This window comes from Tachypleus tridentatus, chromosome 9, assembly GCF_004210375.1.
Source record: "Tachypleus tridentatus isolate NWPU-2018 chromosome 9, ASM421037v1, whole genome shotgun sequence".
Classification (NCBI taxonomy): Eukaryota; Metazoa; Arthropoda; class Merostomata; order Xiphosura; family Limulidae; genus Tachypleus; species Tachypleus tridentatus.
Window position 1 is genome coordinate 122,279,353 of NC_134833.1, and position 22,454 is coordinate 122,301,806.

The following is a 22,454-nucleotide window of genomic DNA, read 5'->3' on the forward strand; positions in this document are numbered from 1 at the left end:
TTACACTGGTGGAACTCAAGCTTGCTCTTCATTGGTCTGACATTATATCACTTTGACCTAATGATGTTCACTATGAGATCCTGCTCCATTTTCTTTGTGCCTCTCTTGCTATTATTCCAGTTGTTTAAAACTGGATCTGGAAGGAGAATGTTTTAACTGATGCTTGGCACCAGGCTATTCTCCTCCCTCCCTCTAAGCCTGGGAAGGGTCCCAAGATACCTTCTAACTATCGTCCAATTGCTTTAACTACCTGTCTCTGTAAAGTTGGAGAGGGGATGGTTAATGCTCACCTTTTTGGTTTCTTGAATCAAACAACCTCTTGCCCACCCAGTGTGGGTTCTATCAACAGAGTTCCACCATAGACCACCAGATCCATTTTACAGTTTTTATGTTTCTTGTCAAGTTGTATGCCATCTCTTGCACTGGATCACATAGAAGTTATGCAATGCCCTGATTGTACTATTTACACTGACTCTCTATTGACCCTGTATCACTTGTCAATAGTTCTTTCCCTTTTCTCATTGGCATTCAGCAACAGCTGGCCTATTTTTCTTTATTTTATATTTGTATCTAGTTTTTCTGGACACCTGACAACATCAGTATTCTTGGGAATAAGCTCGCTGACAACGTGGCTAAATTCGCCTGCTCTGGTGCCATCAAAGCCGTGCATATTCTGTACGTGGACTATAGTCTTGCATTGAAGACTTGACTTTGCACCAGTTGGCAGTCTACTTGGTGTGAACAACATCATAAGTTATTTTCACATCAAACCTTCTCTTGTTTGGATGTCTTGTTTTTGTAAGGAGGAAGTTGTCCTGACTAGGCTACATGTTGGACACAGTTTTTAATTCGTTGTTTTCTTTTATTTGTGACTGATCCATCAATGTGTGACAAGTCACAATAGCTCACTTATTACTTTCATGCCATCATTATGGCCTTGAGAAACAGCATCATTTTAGAAATGTCTTTTCTATGGGTTTACCACTGATGGACAGTGTCATTGGTGATGGTGACATTGTCCAACTTCTTTGTGTTTTAACTTTTTACAAGCCATTGCCCTTTTTAATAAATTTTAAATATTTATTCAAATTTTGAACATTGTTTCATTTTAATTTTATTTATTTTTCCATTTTAAAACAATTTTACTTTTCCATTTTTTACCCTGTTTTGGTTAATTTTAATTATCATTTTGTTTTAGACATTGTTAATGTTTTAGAAAATAATTAACTTTATTGCATGATCTCTTTAGGAGGTTTTATTTGCACCTTTTGTGACACCAATTGGCAAATTCATTCATTTTGCCATTTTGGTAATACAGTGAACTAAGCCTTGATATCAATCATATGCCCTGTTGTGTTGCAAGATATTTAATTATTTACTAATACAAATGCAAGATGGTTACTTTGCTTACATTTTTGTTTTATAACACCTTAGAAGACAGAAATATAAAAGCAGTAAATGCTGTATTTGAAAAAATTGTTTTAACTATTCTTGGTTTGAATTTTTTTATAAATAACAAGGAATGTGCGAGTTTATCTCAGTACTTTTGAATGTACTTAAATATTTTATCCTTATTAAATATAGAAGTATCTGATGTCTGAAAATATTTTTGTGCAATTTAATGTTCTGGTTTTTCTACTTTTGCAGCTTTAATTAAGTCTGATCTACGACGTCAAAATGCTTCGGAAATGGCTTCAAGTGAAAACTCATCTGGACACCTTATGAATAACAAGTTCTGATGATTGAGAATATCTAGATACATATGAACGTAAAGCCACTAATAGCCTTGATTTATTGCTTATTACTATGCAAATAACATACAAATTAATAGAAAAAATGTTAATGTCTATCAAGGCAGCATTAATTTCACAAAATGCCTTGCATTTTATTAAAACATTTTTAACTGATTTTCAAATCTAATATTTTCTTTTTGTTGAACACAAAGTGTTGTTATTTTAATATGACGAGGAGAATTTTCTAAGTTTTGGGTGGAATGTGATTTTGATAAGACTCTTGGACAAAACTAGAATAAGTTAAAGTAATCTCAGTTAAAAATCCTATAAATTTTTATTTTAAACTTTAATATTCTTTTACTGAAAAGTGTTTGAAGATTTAATTATTTAATATATATATATGTATAATTTGTGTATATTGTATACATTACTGGAAAAATAATTTATAAAGTGAATTGAATAAGAAAAAACAATTTATATTTCAGTGTTACCAGGTTTATACAGTTGTAGCCCAAAGATACCTAAAACTAACCCAATTAACTGAAACCAAACTTGATTTAAACAAACAAATTAATGAAGGCATTCTTAGGAAAAGACATACAGAGTATCGTTGAAGGATACACTGTACAGAAGTCTTAGCACAATTTATCCATACATTATAATCAGCATTACCCATGATAACATGAGTTGATTTCCATAATCATGTGCAGTGGAATTTTTGGTCACACATAATATAAATTTGTTATGCTTGGGTGTGACAACATTGTCTTGTTACTTGTGTTCTACCTTAATGTAGGCAGACAGCAAAAGTTGCAGTCATGTAAGTTGTTCAACTTAAATAATTTTATGAATGTGGTGTTAACCTTTAATGAATAAACAATAACTATGGATAAAAAAAAGGCTACTCACACCTCCTGAGTATTTTCAAGTAACCCAATTCCTCTGAAAAACTGCAGACCTGTACACATATATGTGCCCTTTTAAAGTTGTCTGATAGAACTAGTAGTTGTGACAGAAATATTTATGACCTACTTTAAACGTGAAATTAATTCTGAATATTTCTGTCAGCTGTTAATAATTTAACACTACAGGGCTATTAGAAGGTTAATTGGCCTGTTCTAACATCATATACAATACTTGGTAAACAAAGTAATAACTGTCACTAGAAGGTATTGATCATGAACTTTTAATAGATAACATGACAACTGTCATGTCACCTATTGCTTGCTCTTGTATGAGAAGATGACTTGAGTTAACCCATAACAGACATTTGATGACTGTGTGATCGGGTGACTGTACTGACCATTTGTCTGAAACATCTGTGCTGATTACTTAATACCAAGAAATAAAGTGATAATCCACCCAAAGTTGGATGGAGTACCACTTTACATGTAGATTGTTTCATTTAAAAACTCTTCCTTTAAATATAGGAAAGTCAAACTATTCCAGCATGAATTGTTAGTTTTCTCTTTCACTGTAAAAATCCCATTAATTTTGAGTTTTTTTTTTTAAATTAAAAAATTATTTCTGCTTCCAATTTACTCTTGAACCTTCTAGACATTTCACAATGGCATGTGATTTACTTTTTCCTCAGTCAAACAACTACAAATTGACCTGATTAAGGAAGATAAATTGAGCCTTATAAATTCATAAAATGTAGTCTAGCCAAGTAACATAAAATTCTTACTTAAACTAAAGACTAGAAATCCAATTCTAGAATTGGTGTACCATCCTGTGGCACAGTTTTTAGATGATCTATATCCTTTAATTCTGCAGTTTCACTGTTTTTCCATTAATCTCCCTGTATGTGTGTCGCTGTCTGTTGTTTCCTGGCTATGTCAATTATGCTACACTTAAAATGTTTTGTTACATTATGCCTTATTGCAGCATAGTTGATCTCTGCTTTCATATTGAAAGGATCTGAATGCTACATGTATATTATCACCACTGCTGTAGTAATTCTTTATAACAACAGTTCTAAGGTTCCTGGTTTGCAAATTTCACAGTCTGTACCCCAGATGACATTTGCTACTGGCACAGGACTATTCTTTCCCAACATTTCATTAGCTTGTCTACCAAATATAAAGGTCTTTGGTTTTTAGTTTTCTCAACATATGGTCATTAGAACAGTACAACTAACTTTATAGTAATTGTGCACTTTAAAAATGTTCTTAATACAAATATATTATTGAGAAATAATTTTTATTTCTGTTACAAACAGTGATAAAATTCCATCTCGTGTATTATGCTCATCAAAATGACTACAAGGAAGTAACTGAATCAAACAGGTCTAGTCTTAACAATATTGTAAATCATGGTAAATGTAATTACTACACTTATTTTCTTTTGATGGTGGTGTTGCAGATTTTAAATTAAGTGATACTAACTAAGTCATAGACACGTTGTAGTTAGTTAATTAAAACTTTAGAGTAATCAAGGAGGAGGAGGAATACAAAACTTATTTTATCATTACAGAAATCGTAAATTAATGATGACACACACAATTGAATACATAGAATTATGTAAAGTTGAATAAGTAGTTAATTCAGCAAATTTTGGTTGAACAAGTATAGTTTAAGTTTATACATAAATAGTGTTCACAGGTTTAGTTGATAAAGTTATAACAGAATTTGTGTAAGTTGGATTTATGCACAAGTTAGTGTTAGAAAGACTGTATAGTACACATAAGTTAGATTTACAGATTGATGGTAGTATGGTGACATTGAGATAGCAGATTTGTGTAGCGTAAATTTATAGTTAATAGGACAGAGCTAGGATGACTGATCACTGAAATAACTGTATTTTTTTCCTTCAATTTAAGTACTAGCTTTTTATGAAGATTTTATTCATTGACTACACTGTAAACATGATGGCAGCCCTTTTCTCCAATTTACAGTTATTTAATATCAATAAATGCAGGTAAGAAAAATTTATACATTTTTTTCACTGTAATTTTATATCATTGCAAACCTATGACAAAAAGTTTGTTCAGTATTTCTCACTCTTTATGCAAAATGTTTTTTATTCTGTGTACTAATTGTTTAGGGTTATAATAGATAATAAAAGATTTGTCAGCAGATCTGAAATAAAAATAAATTAAAATTGTAATCAATATAAGCTAGCCACATAGTACATGCTGATGAACAACCTTATGAAGATTAATTACAATTGATAATTTGGTTGTTTCTTCCACACTAAATATATTAATGAAAGCAATTAAACAAGATACACATATTTTGTTTGCTCTCTTGTTAAAAACACCTATTGAGTAGATTGAACTGAGACTATTTTTTTATGTTTTCTAGTAGTTTTCAATAATATACGTACATACATGTGTGTGTGTTAATTTGCATAAAATTATGAGAGATTCATAAAATTAGCTTAAATGTAAGGAACTGTTTAAATAAGTCATAAAATGATTTACTGGAGAAGAGTGGTTATCAAAGAACAGTGATGCTAGTGAAAGGAAAGGATGAACTTCATCCATTGAGAATCTTGAGATATTATACAAATGAAAAGGAAGAGATAATGTAATTGAAAGGGAAAGAACTGTTTAGTTGACAATTTTAAGATACTGTGTTGGTTAAAACAAAAGGGGGGAACCTTTAACTGAGAGTAAAGTTTTGTGATAGAAGGAAAAACAGTTGTGAAGTATAATGTAAATAAATCATGCTTCATGTTTGTAGATTGACAAAAATAGTGTACTTCACGTTACCATGCTTTTAAAAAAAACATGAATTCCTTCTTTTGAAGAAAAGAAACATTCATTTAGAATTGTAACGTTATTTTCATGTTGTCCAAGCATTGTTTTAAGAAAAGGTTGCCAATATACTTGTTTATATATATATATTATAGTTTTTATTTATCTGAATAGAATAATTTTTATATTTATTATGTGCTATATTTTTAATTCACATGTATGGAATACATGATACAGTAACTGTCCTAATGTGATGATGTTTGTTCATTAAAAAACAACTTGGGTCATAATTAAGGTTATATATTTTTATTTGACATTTTTAACTGTCTTTTAAAGGATACATTATAGAACATAAATATCAATACCACGGAAATACAGTGTGAAACTGTAACAAGGATGTACTTTCAAAATTATAGAATAAGTAAAATCTAATTTAGTATTAAAGAATTTGAGAAAATTCATGTGTCTGAATAAAATTATTAGATTTTGACGTAACTCAAAAAATATTGAATACCACTTTCTTATTCCATAAGTACTAATAAAATCAAATCCCAAGTATTTGTAAATTGTTTCTTATCCGTACAATAGAAAAGTGTTTGAGCACATGTATTTATTATAATTTCCTTAATATGGATATTGTGAAGGGTTAAAGGTAACAAGCCAACAGTTCTGTTCAGCAATGAAAGCCACTTTACAATTTATAATATATGTATTATTTTGTATCAATAAAGGTTTAATTCATTGTGTGAAATGGTTTTGTTTTCATAGTAATGTAAAACTTTCTGCTTATGCCTTTATTTACACATAACATGTTTTGATCAGTAATACACAGAAACTACACTTGTTCAGAGCAAGATGTCAGATGTTCAACAATAGGCTCTCCAAGGTATCTGTGCACTTATGGTTATCTGTAATTGTTTTACACATGATTACCATGCCTCCTTGGCTTTAATGAGTTTGGCAAGGATCTTGCAAAGCTCCTTTAATTATTGAAGTTTGATCCAATCCTTCATTGTCTTCCTCTCTCTTACCTTCACAGGATTTCTTAAATGTTTTCCCAGTGATCAAAAAGAAAATGTTCATCTTTCATGATGATACTGTGTATTCAAGCTCACAAAAAATGCAAGTAAAACACCTAGCCAGTCCAGTTAAAAACTAAGCAATCAGAATGGTCAAGAGTTTGATTTTATGTATGGAAAATAGGGATTAAAAATGTTTGATTAACTTGACTTCTAATTATTTAGGAATTTAGCTTGAAGTGTACATTTCCAATGTTCTTTGTCTTCAAATTTGAGTTTAGATACAGAGTGTCAAAAATATTACTCTGGTAAATTGTCATTTCCTGCAAGGATACAGATGAAATGGACAGATAAGACCTTTGGAAACTGACAGTTGATGATAACTAGAATTCTAACCTAACAAGTAAGCATAAATGGCCTAAAATGCTATGTAATGGCCACCTTTACTATGCCCACCACAAGTATCTAAACCCAGTTTTTAGTATCATAAGCCCAGATTGTATAATAATAATCTCACAATTCTGGAAAAGGATACTAGCATACACACATAACATGGGACAGCATAACTCTCTATGAATTGGATAGATATATGCATTAGACAAAGACCATAATAAGACTGGAGGATAAGTACTATATATTTATCAGAAAGGGTCAATTCTCTTATAGTGCACTTGTCATTTGGTTGTCTCATTAGTTAAAATAGAGAAATCATTCTCCAGGTACTACTAAACTTTTAGACCACTGATTGTTTTAGAGAACACCAGAACAAAACTGTGTGTTTCTGGAAAGTTCAGCATCAAAACAAAGGAATAGCTTATGATAGTGTATGACCAGAGGAAAAAAACATCGAACATAATAAGAGTGCCAAATGGGTTAGCGTTTGAAGATGTTAAACTAAACATATTCAGTTTTTTTTAAGCTGATAGAGAAAAAAAACATTATTTTCTTGTATATGATCACTATCAGCTAGCACTGAATTTCTATTAATGTGTCCATTACTGTAAACAAAATTAACGTTATTTTCACTTGGCTTGGCATGGGCAGGTGAGGGCGCTCGACTCGTAATCCGAGAGTTGTGGGTTCGAATCCCCGTCACACCAAAAATGCTCGCTCTTTCAGCCGGGGGGGCATTATAATGTGACGGTCAGTCCCACTATTCATTGGTAAAAGAGTAGCCCAAACGTTGGCAGTGGGTGATCATGACTAGCTGCCTTCTCTCTTGTTTTACACTGCTAAGTTAGGGACGGCTATTGCAGATAGCCCTCGTGTAGTTTTGCTCAAAATTCAAAACAAACCAAACTTGACACAAATAAACAATCAGTGAACAAGTTATTATGCAGCCATGATCTTTAACACAAATAGTTAAACAGCAAATCATGTGGTTGCAATTCAATATATAAAGCATGAAGACATGGTCAAGAGTTTCTGTTGGCTTGTCTCACACCATATAAATGTTAACTTTTTATGGAAAAGAATATTTTAATATCCTCGTAGAAACAGTTATGTCTGAAGAAATTCACTGAAGTTAAAGGGTTTGTAATGTTCGAAATCTTTAAAGTTCCTGGTTAAATTCTGTAGTTTTCTGATTAATAGACGTTTATCACAGTTATACCTTACTAGACCTATAGTGTACTGACTGTAACTGTCCAATAGTAATCTCTCCTTGCCACGTGATTTGTACTCGAGTAAACAAATATTGTTGCTTCTCCAGTGGTGGGATTCAAAAATTTTAACAACCAGTTCTATCTCACTTTACACACCCCAATTTTTTGCAATGAAAAATAATAACCAAAATATCTCCCTAAAATAATTTATTTAGCATGCTTTAAATATTTCCAAATCACCACTTGATTACCATCAAAATCTTTATACCTTCCATGTGTGACCCTATTGTCATGAGCTGTGTGGTTTTTTCGTTAGCTGCGTTTGAACTGAAGAAGTGGGATCCCATGAATCCAATGGGAGGCCAATCAAGTTAACTGCTATTAGGTTTTCCACATTTTTAACTGTAAGGCGGCTTCTTTTATCTGAATATATGATATTTATTCTTGAAAACCCTCTTTCTGCCTCTGCGGAACTAAGAGCAACAACACTGATTATATTTTTTGCCTTTTTTACAGTTCTTAGTATCTCATGATTATGACGATTTTGTAGGACACTTTCCACGTAGTCACGGAAATCATTAATGCTGATTTTGTTATGAAAGAGCTTACTGAATTCTTACAATTTTTCTTCAGTGGTTTCTAAGGGATAACAACTTTATCAGTATTCTAAGAATCTGGCTCAGGTACGTTTACCAGTTCGTGAATTTTATTGTCATTTTCTTGTGCCTTATTTTATTTATTTTAAGTGATTACAATCCGTCAATCTGGCATTCATATTTTTTATTACTGCTTCCAGTAATTTTTGACGAAGAAGGCCTACATATCTTTGGTTTTCAACAGACTCAATATTCCTAAAGACATCAGAAGCAATGGTTTTATCAATTTTCTTTTCAAAGGTTCCCCTACTTTCTTTGAGCATTTCAAATGCCTTAATGCTCCTTTTTATTAGTTTTTCAGCTCTTGCTACATTTAAATCTCTGACTTGAAAGGTATTAAAAAGTATAGAAATTCCTTGTAGTATATCTATCATTATTGCTGAATCCCCCAGGAAGAATTTGTTGCAAAGACAGCTAGCCATTCCTGAATATTTTTCCTCAGTAGAAAAACATTTGTATAATGCCTGACTTCAGCCAAGCATTACACTTGCACAATCTGAACAGAATACAACCAAATTATTTTTCAAATATCCACTATCAAATCCTGCATCATGCAAACCTTTTAATAGAGATGTACACATAGTTTCAACATCCTGTCCTTTCAACTCATCCAAATCAAGAAAAATTATTGGCAACAGATCACAATCTTCAACCTTTATAAAAATTATGATCAATGGTTTACTAGATATGGTTGAAGCTTCACTAATGATGACACAGAGTTTTAGATTTTATTCAACTGTTTTAGTAAATATTTCATTTTTAATTTCCTTTGCAATGTGATCAACTAATTTAACAGCAGTTTTCCGAGAATAAAATCCCACACCCATGTCCAACCCATTTTTATTTGTAACTCAATCTCATCTTCAACATCAGAAAATGGCCTGCTTCATTTTACTACACTGTAGATAGTATTAAAAATTTTACATGTAGAGCTGATATATTTTGTTTTATTTTATTTTGGCATTTGGTAATTGCATAATCTACACGATCTTTCAATTGCATTGAACATATATTGTGTGCTTCATTCTTCTTTTTTTTTTTCCTGAGAGATGTTTGTTGGACGGTTTTATTCCTTCCTGATGCTTCAACACTGCAGCTTCTCCATTCCATTCATACGTGATTTCCCTTCATGTTTATGGAATCAAATTTAGTGCAGTGACCACAACCAAGTTTCTTGCTGTGAACAACCAAACCAACATATTTTTTCTTGAACTCCTCAACCAGCTTCATACTCCAGCAGTCTGGAAAAGCAGTTGCTAGATCTTCACGATCTCTAGTTTAAAAGCATTAGAAACGGAAGTTTCATCACTTCTTGAAGTTGCTAGTGTTAGATGTTCAATTGGATCTTGTTTTGAAGTTTCAGTTCTTGGGTTTTTTTCTTACAAACTCCAGTTTTTCATGTTGCCGCTTAATTTTAGGGTCTGAAGCCTGAAATGCCAAAATTCCTTTATCCAAAAATAAATGTATTAATGTAACTTCTTATTAAACTTTCACCACAAGGGCTAAAAATATAAAATTATTTTTGTAAATTTTAATATGAAAACTATTTTTATAATCATCTTTTAATATTTCTTGTCAGCATATAACCAAAGAACGTTAATTTAACGTTTAACTGTTTTTGCAAATATTGTTTTTAGATGACTCTTACATAAGGAATTTTATAGGATAAGTATATATCAACAAACATAAATATAGTTTTACCAAGCTATACAATTATAACACAAATGTAGTACTATGGTGTTATTGTTTATGTTTATATATTATTGGAATAATTTTTTTTTTCTGTGCGAGTACTAATCTACTAAGCCTAGTATCCAAATTTCGCATCCTGTCAGTACGAAAATACAAGCAAAGAAAAATTCAGTATCCCGAGCAAAAGCATGAGACGTACTTTATTCCCTTAGACTAGGGGCGTAGATTTTTTACACCCGATGGGGGTGATGATCTTTGCAACCACTTATGTGGACTGTTCAATTTGCAAATTGGTAATCTCTGATTACGTGAACTTGAAAGCTGTAAACATGCAGTAACAGAGTAATCTTGTTGCCACGATACTTCAATGTTTCCATGTAGGCTTGTATAAGTGAGGTGTTGTGAACAGTTTTCAAAATGTTAATAGAATAGAGCCATGTGTCACAAATTAACTGCCACATAAATTTATTCCTGCACATTGCACAGTATAAAAGATGGCCATTAAACTTGACAAGGTTACTAATAACTTTCATTGCATGAATTACATTTTCAAATATTAATAAAATTAGTAATTACTCTTGATAAGTTTATACCTACTGAAAAACTTCATGTTGTTTGATAAAAATAATTAAAATGTCTTTGCGAACTCTTGAAAATTACACATCAATACAATGTAGCACATAATTATTCATACTTTTCATTGAAGTAAGTTTCATGTCGTCCTCTAGTCTACATGTTCCCAAACATAGACCTCCTTTTGGGATGATTTGTTTATGAATTCTTTCATAAGCTCTTCTATATTTATCTTGTCGACCTCATCTTTGTGAGTGTGACAAACTGCCACATGGTTGAGGCGGCACTGAGACATAGTTGACCTTAACCACGTCTACAACCATCTTAATGCAGAAAAGCTGCGTTCACGTTTGCAGCTGGATACTGGACATACAAGCAAAATTTTCATGAGAAGAAACACTTAACTAAACATCTGCTGGCTTGATTCATGCATTTTATAGTAAGGATCCTTCGCACCTTTCAGAGATACTGCTTTTGTTGTTCCTTTGAACATGGGCAACTGAAACTCGAGCCGTTGTGCAGAGATTTCTGGATAGAAGTTTATAACCGAGTTGTCAATCTTGCCAGATGTGATCATGTTCTCAAGTGCTAGATATTGCCTCAAATCATTGTTGTCTGCATTGAATCTAGTGGTCAGATGTTCTATGACTGTGTCCACAGATTCAAAATATAGGTTTCTGTAGTAATCTCTAGCTGTTGCAGAATGGTGTGCTGAACCATCACCTGTGATCCTTCTGGGGATCTGCAAATGCGTGGTAGTTCAATAGGAACAAGATCTAGGGAAGTTACCTTTTTCTCGGCTTCGTCAAATATCTTGTTGTAATTTTCCTCTGTTTGCAATACCGGCAGTTGCTCATCTGTCATTGCAGATGCTTCAATCATGCCAGATACTGTCGCTGATTTCGCTTGGAATGCATGGTTTAGTTCCTCTAATGCAGCTAATGGATGCTGAGCCATCAACAATCCTAAAACTGTCTTTCCTTTGTCAAATCTGTCCAGCAGACCTCGTGCTTTCACTGCTACATCTGATTTTTCATTTGCTAATGCAGACAAAGAATCAACAATGTCACTGTAGTGATCATTAGCACATGTAATTACAGATAGGCGGCACAAACAGCGTGTTAGACACAGTGGGCGGATGTATTTAACCGGACCATTGTGGCTGTCTGACGATACAATATTTTCAAAGATTGTCTTGTATTTGCCTGACCTCTGAAGCAAGACACCAAGTTCATGTACCCACTTGCTTGTCATAATTGGAATCTGTTTCCCAGATGACTCAGCAGGCTAAAATACAGTTTTTATTGAAAAACTCTAACGTACAACGAACGAAGATAGAACAGAATGGAAGTAGGACTGAACTGTACAATGTATTTAAGTTGAACGCGCGAAACGCACAGTGGCTACCGAGCCGACTGACCGCCTCGGCATCGCTGGGACATTATTGTGTGCTAGTTACAACACAAGTAATTGCAAGTTTCTCGAAAAATACTTAAACAACACAAATATATTATATTCCTGTTAAAGCTCATCAAAAGGTAAACACGTTGTGATATAATGTCTATAAGTACGTTTATTAAATAAAAACACCTAAACAAAAACTAGCAATATAATTCGAATAGAGGCTTCAGGCCATTGAAATCGCTTCTTTTGTGTTCTAATTATACAAGAAAATACAATATTTTTACTATCTACTTTATTAGAGGACGGTGATAATCTGAAATTTTATGGATTAATGAGGGCCACAAACACAGGTCTAATGAGCCCTGTTGTAAAATCGAGGCTCAGACTAAAGGGAGCGGAGGGGGTGATGTAGGGCGTGTCTGGATCTGAGCGGCTCGAACCTGTCGTTACTGTACACTATGGTCAGCGACTTCGGCAGCTAAGGAAAGTAAGGCGTTCGACAATAAAACCGGCTAGACATGCATAAGAACAAATGGCGTAGAAAAACCGCACAATATACACATAAGATTGATGCAGCTACAAGCTACAAATAGCCTGCCAGATCTAGATCACAGGAGTTTACGCTTGGAAGTAATATTTTCGAATTTCATGCTCTGTTCAATCTGTTGTGATGAAAAGTTTACTTAATCTTACACTACGTACACGATGTAGGTTGATTCTGTGATAGTGCTTGCAAGCCTTGCATGTATACTTTGGCCTACTGACTGATACTTACGAACTATCGTCTAGATCGAAAAGCTTAGAAGCACGCCTATATTAAAGATGTACATTTCGGCTAATGAAAAAGCCTACATCTAGGTCTGATTATGTAATTCGATTGGTAAGAACACGAAAATCACAAGAACAAACACACAATTTGTAGGCCTGTGATGCAATAAAACAATACAATAGACCAAACTGTTGGGGGGGGTGATTGTATGCACCATACCTCCACCTATAATGAAGGTGGGATCTACGCCCCTGCCAAATACACATGCTAGATAAAAGGAAATTTGCTCAAGATATCAATTACATAGTAGTACCAAATCTCTTGCCAACGTAGTAAATGTAGAATAGGGTAAACGAAACTGAACATAAAATGTAATACAAGACGAACACTCTTTATTAAACAATAATCATAAATATAGTTTATTCACTTGCTGATTGTCACACAAAAAAAATTGTCTTTACTGGGTATTCGGACTTACGGTTGAAAATCAAATTCTACTAGACTATAGTAAATGATGTTCCAGGCCAGATTGATTTGAAGAAACATTCCTTAAAATGCAATAAACCCATAATAACTAGCGCTACCACGTGACAGTTAATTTCTCGTTACAGTATGAATGGGACCATAATCATTAGATCTCACCTGAACCTCCACTTTAGAGATTGCTGTCAACATTCTTATGTATATCATATTGTGTAGTATACTACCTGAATAGTAACAGTTATCATCTACTTCCGAGAAAAATAAAGAAATGAAGGCAGCTCAGAATAAAAACAACTGAATAGCTTTCTTTACCACATGTTTTGCAAAACTTTCATACAAATACAAAACAAATAATAAACGTTATAATATTGGAAAAAAATAGAAACTCGTGGCATATCCAATTACTACAGATGTAAGTCTATTATTCTCGTTTCGTAATTCCTCTCTTACATTCTTGTCACTTTTATCTTATTTTTTTGTTGGGACCCGGCATGGCCAGGTGGGTTAAGGCGTTCGACTCATAATCCGAGGGTTGCGGGTTCGAATTCCTGTTGCACCAAACATGTTCGCCCTTTGGAGGCGTTATAATGTGACGATCAATCCCTCTATTCGTTGGTAAAAGAGTAGCCCAAAAGTTGGCGGTGGCTGGTGATGACTAACTACCTTCCCTCTAGTCTTACACTGCTATATTAGGAACGGCTATTGCAGATAGCCCTTGAGTAGCTTTGCACGAAATTAAAAACAAACGTTGATGGTTTTTAATTTTTTATTTCTTCCTGATCTTTTAATTTTCTGTAACATTTTCATATTTTTTAATTTTATGTCTTTTTTCTTATTTTTTAATATTTTCGTGACTTTCCTCTTGTTATTTTTTAACTTGTGTATCTTTCTTTTCGATCCTCCGGTTAGGCACCAGTAACTAACTCTGTGGACTTAAAATGCTAAATTTTGGCATTTGATTCTTCATGGTGAATATAACAGTTAACTCAATGTGGCTTTGCTTTAAAAATGAAGCAAACAAACAAATTTTATGCTTGATATTTTTATTTTATGTTATTTTTTCCTTATATTTTAACTTTTTGTCACCTTCTTCATAATTGCTTTGTATTTATGTTAATTTTCTTTCCATTTCCTGTATTTTTTCTTCGTAATATTTTAGTTTTCTGTCTTTTTTTCTTGATCTTCTTTTCATTCATTGATTTTAGACTTATATTTTTAACACAACAGTCCTTATTCAGTTCTGATATAAGAAGCAATCTTGACATTTATTCCGAATTTACTACGTATATCTAAACAATATGTGACAATCTTTTGGTCAGGTGTTGAAATTTGTTGTACACAAGAAATCAAATGAATTACAAAGGTATTTGTACTGAGTATTGTCTGTGAATTAACGGATTCAGTATAACCCACGCTATACTGTTTATGTGAGGAATAAAAATACTTTTGTCAACTCGATAACTTGCATATTGCATTTGCATAACCTCTGTAATATCTGAAATGCACATATGCAACATTTTAATTACCCTGTATATTTTATCTGATATTTATTATCCTCTACCATGAAATGTCGCCACAGATAGAAGAAATATGATGTTATATAACACACATACGATATGCTTTCTACCTTTAATTAATATAAAAGTTTTTTCGTATACTTTGACACTATGCAGTTTTTGTATAAACATATGGACCAGTATCCTTTTACTGTCTGAGTAGATGATGTGAGTGTCTTCTTGGCTTTCAGACAAAGGATGCTGTGGAAAAATGATCAGTCACGTGCTGGCACTATTGCAAAGAAAGCATCTGAGGTTTCCTGAAACCTTGTTATCTCCCTAGTTTTAATTGGCTATCATCATCCATCTCAAAATAGGAAAAGCTGATTATCAAATGCAGACAATTGTCCTTGTGTTTCTGGAAACACACACACTTATTCTCATTGTCGTTCCATTAATAAAGATTGATTTCACTACCCAATGCACATTTTCAGTTTTCTCACTTCTCACATGAGTTAAAAATAAATTTGTTTTTAAATTCAGAGGCTACTTCACAAATTCACATTCAATCTTTGGACCTATCTGGCACTTGCACAGATATTAGTTTATTTGATAATAAGACAGGCTGAATGCCTTTGCTGACCTGGTAAAGCATAATTATGAGTAATATACTTGCCATAAGACTGTATTAAGTATACGACTTAATACAGAGCTAATTTGTACTAAGTGAAACAAATCGTCGGCAATGGAAATGGTAGAAGAGTGTATCTGAAATATTATTATATGCACTTCTTCATTAAAAAAAATCAGCTAAATAAGTAATGTACTGTTAAAAATATAATAAACCTAAAGGCAACATCTTATGAGAAGTATAATCAATTATAATCATGCTTTGTCAACTTAGACATTGTATTCAAACCATAAAAAGTTTTATACATTGTTTGGTTATAATATTGTTGTAACGTCGTTCTTGTGTTGGCAGGTTCTTTTAAATTATTTTATGAAAATAATTCAACGTCCAGTTCACATAACAGCAAATTAGTTTATTTCTTCCTTTAACACTTTCATAAGCATAAACACTGATACAAGTTATATTCCATGTTTACAGCCATGCCAACTGTACTATACTGACATAAAAAAAAATATAACTTGTAGAAACAACTCAACGTCCTAACACATTGACTAATTCACTCTATCAGCTATAAAAAAATAAATTATATCTTCTTTACAAACTTTTTAATGCTTATCAGAATATTGTATTTATAATATCTTCTAAAATTTATTAAAAACTTAACGCTAAATTTTTAGCCCTTTATTGGGTTAATTTAGCGTTATCATTACGACCTGCAATTTCCTCTAGTTAACATCTAAATTACAACAATAGAAATATAATTTAAACTACTGTAGCACATGCGTGCACCTCGGAGCGTTGATCATATTAAGTCCGAAAAAAAATGCGAAAACGTGTCCGTGTGTCTCTCGTTAACAACGGATAAGACTATTTTGTGTAGGACAATGAGGAATATTATTCAATATATCTCCAAGTTTAATAAGAGTCTCATCATTATTAACTGGGCTATAGAGCTTGTTTGTTTTTTGGAATTTCGCACAAAACTACGCGAGGTTTATCTGTGCTAGCCGTCCCTAATTTAGTAGTGTAAGACTAGAGGGAAGGCAGTTAGTCATCACCACCCACCGCCAACTCTTGGGCTACTCTTTTACCAACGAATAGTGGGATTGGCTGAAACATTATAACGCCCGCACGGATGGGAGGGCGAGCATGTTTGGCGCGACTCGGGCGCGAACCCGCGACCCTCAGATTACGAAGCGCACGCCTTAACGCGCTAGGCCATGCCAGGCTTAGGCTATAGAGCGAAAATAGTGTGATAAATCGGCCTCTATGTTAACAGATAGGGATTTTTTTCGTGACCTCTTGCTGTGACTTTGATTCTCCAAAAACTAAACACTTCGTAATTAAGCCACAGACCAAATGTATACGAACATTCGTCCCAATTAGCCAGTTTCGAAGAATCTTGCTAACAAAAACACTCAAACAAAGGTGAATACATATTTTTTGACGGAGACAACAGTCTGTCATATTGACGAAAAATGTCTGTAAGTCTCGTTCAGTAATAATAATACCGTTATACTAAATTTTATGTTTATTCCATTGATGTGGTTATTTTATTCTTTTGTAAACATATAGGGAATATATCCATGAAAGATATGTCACAAGATTGAGCAGCTGAGTATCTTAAAGTGCTATTTATTGGTTGAGTTTATAAATCTGATTTACAATAGAGTGTTTAATAATTAACTTTTCTTGGGTAATGATTTCGTGTATGAATAAATTTCATATTTGATAATAATGGCTTGAAAGCGTTAGAACTAGCATATGAATAAAACAAAACACCTTACTTACGACAATATTAACTACTAAAACCTAAACTACTAAAGAACCACATGAACTGTAGGAACAGGTGAGACAGAGAAATAACTAACAACAAAAGAGGTTAAGGCTAGTTTTGTTATCGATTGGTAAACAGAGGCTCATTGTTAAAAAAAAACAACTAATGATTATTAGTGAACATGAATCTATTTTACAGCTTCTGCGAACTTCCCTTAGAAAAAAATTTCAGCGGTTATTAGTAAAATGAAGTTTTACTTTTTCTCACTAATCTCGTAGTTAAGAAAACTACATTTTAAACAATAATTATTATTAAGACTTGTTTATGCTAGTATTATAGTACTGTAACAGTTTTATCTTTCGACAAATTATTCGTAAAAATAATGAGATCGAGTCCATGTAACAATTAAAATTTATTTTTAACGTTTGATACAACTACACTCACCTATAGGCCTAATTTCAAATATAACTTTTCAACAGAAACTCTAAAATTACTGTATGCTTCATACTCTAACTACGTTTATCAAATTTCAATAAACTGAATAGCTTTACTCGATCAAACACTCAATCAACCTTTCCTTGATCAGTTACTCGATTATCCATTTAATGTAATTTATAATAAACTATCACTTTACCACAAACTAGAATGTTATAGATTAGGAATCTGGGACTGTTTTCATGAGTTTGTCAGTCTTATGTATTTATCATCAAGATTATCTGATTCCTCTAGTAATCAATTAAATAATGACACTGAAAATAAAACTTAATACTTTCAACTGAGTCCAATCATTAATAAAAGTTTAAACGCTCCAGTGATCATAAGTAAAAACTTTTCAATTAGTATTTTTGATATTTCGTTAAACCATTTAGTATAAAAAAACTAAGAAACCCTGATATATATATATGTATATATATATATATATACATCTATGTTCTAAGTTTTTTTCATAATTAGACCGAGAATAGCTATTTCCTGTCCTATCTCTCTAAATGTTTCCTTACGTCACAACAATATATTCACAAGTCAAAAAGTATACAGTGTCATTCTTTATAGAAGCATCACACACTTGCCCATGGGAATAAGACAAAAATGTCGTATTCTGTGATTTTATCCAAATGCTAATGTCAACAATTTTACACGAAACCATTACCTGTGTAAGGCCGGATATAGCGTTGACTTCTGCCAAATTCTGCTTTATACTGACACTAAATAACCCAGCAGCTCTTGAACGAAATAGTGTATCCAAGAATAGACCTGAAACTTTTCCAAAAGTCCTTGGTTCAGCTTTTTTTATCGCGCTTTCGTTCCTAAAGTTTTTGAAGAAAACTAACAGATTTATATATCCTTTTGATTTGGTCGTTAGGATTAATTCACTTTTCGTAATGTTTGATATTTATGACATTTTGCTGAAAAATATGTGATAAAATATTTATTGAACTTAAGCTCAAGTGTTTCATATTATGCAGATCAATGTATTTCAGCACGAACTATAATGACAAAGTAAATAAAGAACCTGGATTAATGTTTGGAACTACACGTGTTTCTAAAGAGTACACTGGAATGGGTGGAAATGTCGTCCTTCACACTTGTATTTTTTCTACAACAGGCATTTGTTGCCCACTCCAGTTAATACATTATGAACACTGACTGTGCCTAAACAATATATCAATTAGTAAAGTGTTCTTCTTTAATTCTTTAAGAATTAGAGGGAATATGATCGAGGAAATTAAGATCGTAAATGATATCGATAGTGTATTCCTTAGATTGCTGGTATGGGCATTAAAACTTCAATTAAAATAAAGCAGAAGACAACGTTTCGACTTTCTTAGGTCATCTCCAGGTTAACAAACAGAGCTTGCAACCTTTACTTCAAGTGGGTTTCTCATCATCAGGAATTGATAATAATGATGCATTGTTCCTTTTTTCATGCTTAGCGGTAAGAACAGTAGGAGTAGCGGACATAAATATAAATTTTGGCAAAGTAAAAGTAATCTTCAGCTAAGACAGTTTTATTTTATAAGAGGGTGTTTGGCCTCAGAAATGGATTGGCTTTTGAATGTTGTAGAGGCAATAAATTTAAGTGAGTTTAAGAAAAAGCTTGATAATTATGTGAGTGATAAGGGCTGGCTTTACAATTTTTTAAAGATGTATTTATTTAATAGTTTTAGTTTAGTTCAAATGATTGGACAACCTAGATGGACGAATAGGTACCATGTTGTCACTAAGCATTATGTTATTTTTATGTAGGCCTACTTACGGATGCGGTTTGTCCCTATGGTACAGTTTTGAATTTTGAAGTTGATGAGTCATGTTTGAACAATTAAATATTCCACTAATTTTAATTTGGAGAAAGTTATAAGAGTGACATTAAGTCGCATGGCGTGAATGGTGAGTGGTAAGGTGTTGTTGACTGGTTACCTTTCCTCAAGTCAATAGTTCAAAAGTATGGATGTCAGCAATTGGGCTCAGTAACTTTGTAACAAATACAATATACAGGTTTATTTACGAAAAATTCATTCATTATTTTTATCTTTCCCAGGAAAAAGAAGGGAGTATTATAAATATAATAACTAAAAATAAATCTGACGTTATTCTTCATTAATAATGTACTATACTGTATTTCGCTTTGACATTTTCGTTGAAAGCTTATCCAACATATTCCTTTATTGCAAAAAATATGTCACGGATTTACTGTTATACATTTATTTTAATATTTGCATTTGTTGCAGTATGATGCACGTGATTTAAATTGTTAAATGTGTATTGCATGTAACAGGTTTACTGTTATACGTTTTAGTATCTACGCTTGTTTTTGTATAATTTCATTTTTTACACGTGATGTAATTCTTAACTGTATATTGCGCAAGTCCCGCTTGTTCTCGAAAGTTGTAGAAATTTCTTGAAAGTAAAATGCACAGTGGTGAGATTCAGCCGGTTCATAAGAATCTGTTATAATTTCACGAGTTCGCCCAACCGATTCTTACCGACTCTTATCCCTCTGATGTTAGATGTACAATGTATTGACTGTCACTATGGGAATTCATGCTACGTAATAGACTGTCACTATGAGGATTCTTGCTACGTGAAATCACGCGCAATAACGCAATTGTAAATTAGTACGATAATATTTGTGGCTGGATTTGCACGGCTGCTGCAAGTGACGGATCAACCATCTTAGACGAAGCTTGAATAGCATTGCCGTAGAGTAACGTAGGCCTACATTTCCTTGTGTGAACATTTGGTATCAGTCATCTAACATACTTGGAACAAACAGAGAAAAGAATGTGAGTTTGAAAAATGATATAGTCTGTGTAGACTTCTACGCTATTAATGTTAAACTGTAAGGCTTAATGTTATTTTGTATGCTTTACTATTCTAGAGCAAAATTAAAAGATCATGGATTAGATATTTAGCCTGGATTGACGTTTTCATAGTCGATCTTTCCATCACTGGTTGGTTACTATTGTTGCCCTTACCTCTTTAGAGCCAAATTGTGCCGTTTAAACATTTACTTTATTCAGACACGAACAAGTTCTTTTAATATGCATATTACCAAAATGTTAAACGTAGTACGTGATGGCGTCTGACCGTCTAAGGCAGGAGCGTAGATCCTGGAGGGATGGGTGGGATACATCCCTCCTTCATTTTAGGTGGAGGTATGGTGCATACAATCACCCCCCCCCAACAGTTTGGTCTATTGTATTGTTTTATTGCAACACAGGCCTACAAATTGTGTATTTGTTCTTGTGATTTTCGTGTTCTTACCAATCGAATTACATAATTAGACCTAGATGTAGGCTTTTTCATTAGCCGAAATGTACATCTTTAATATAGGCGTGCTTCTAAGCTTTTCGATCTAAGCGATAGTTCGTAAGTATCAGTCAGTAGGCCAAAGTATACATGCAAGGCTTGCAAGCACTATCACAGAATCTACCTACATCGTGTACGTAATGTAAGATTAAGTAAACTTTTCATCACAACAGATTGAACAGAGCATGAAATTCGAAAATATTACTTCCAAGCGTAAACTCCTGTGATCTAGATCTGGCAGGCTATTTGTAGCTTGTAGCTGCATCAATCTTATGTGTATATTGTGCGGTTTTTCTACGCCATTTGTTCTTATGCATGTCTAGCCGGTTTTATTGTCGAACGCCTTACTTTCCTTAGCTGCCGAAGTCGCTGACCATAGTGTACAGTAACGACAGGTTCGAGCCGCTCAGATCCAGACACGCCCTACATCACCCCCTCCGCTCCCTTTAGTCTGAGCCTCGATTTTACAACAGGGCTCATTAGACCTGTGTTTGTGGCCCTCATTAATCCATAAAATTTCAGATTATCACCGTTCTCTAATAAAGTAGATAGTAAAAATATTGTATTTTCTTGTATAATTAGAACACAAAAGAAGCGATTTCAATGGCCTGAAGCCTCTATTCGAATTATATTGCTAGTTTTTGTTTAGGTGTTTTTATTTAATAAACGTACTTATAGACATTATATCACAACGTGTTTACCTTTTGATGAGCTTTAACAGGAATATAATATATTTGTGTTGTTTAAGTATTTTTCGAGAAACTTGCAATTACTTGTGTTGTAACTAGCACACATTATTGTCCCAGCGATGCCCAGGCGGTCAGTCGGCTCGGTAGCCACTGTGCGTTTCGCGCGTTCAACTTAAATACATTGTACAGTTCAGTCCTTCTTCCATTATGTTCTATCTTTGTTCGTTGTACGTTAGAGTTTTTCAATAAAGACTGTATTTTAGCCTGTTGAGTCATCTGGAAAACAGATTCCAATTATGAGAAGCATGCGTCTGAAACTTTCCGATATTAGACAGTTCTGCAAGACAGTTACTGATACTACAAGTGACAATGCAGATGCAGATAATCCAACACCCTCAAGCAAAGAAATAGAAACTTG

The 22,454-nt window shown here is 33.2% G+C and overlaps 1 protein-coding gene across 3 annotated transcripts in view; it reads left to right on the forward strand.

Annotated features, from left to right (window-relative positions):
- LOC143226235 (choline/ethanolamine transporter FLVCR2-like) overlaps positions 1–6,184 on the forward strand; it is a 48,504-nt gene extending 42,320 nt beyond the window's left edge. For all 3 annotated transcript variants that reach the window (XM_076456990.1, XM_076456992.1, XM_076456991.1), the window contains one exon: positions 1,648–6,184. In XM_076456990.1, the coding sequence (XP_076313105.1) occupies positions 1,648–1,739 (92 nt within the window). In that variant the 3' untranslated portion in view covers positions 1,740–6,184. The remainder of the gene's footprint in view (positions 1–1,647) is intronic.
- The last annotated feature ends 16,270 nt before the right edge of the window (positions 6,185–22,454 follow it).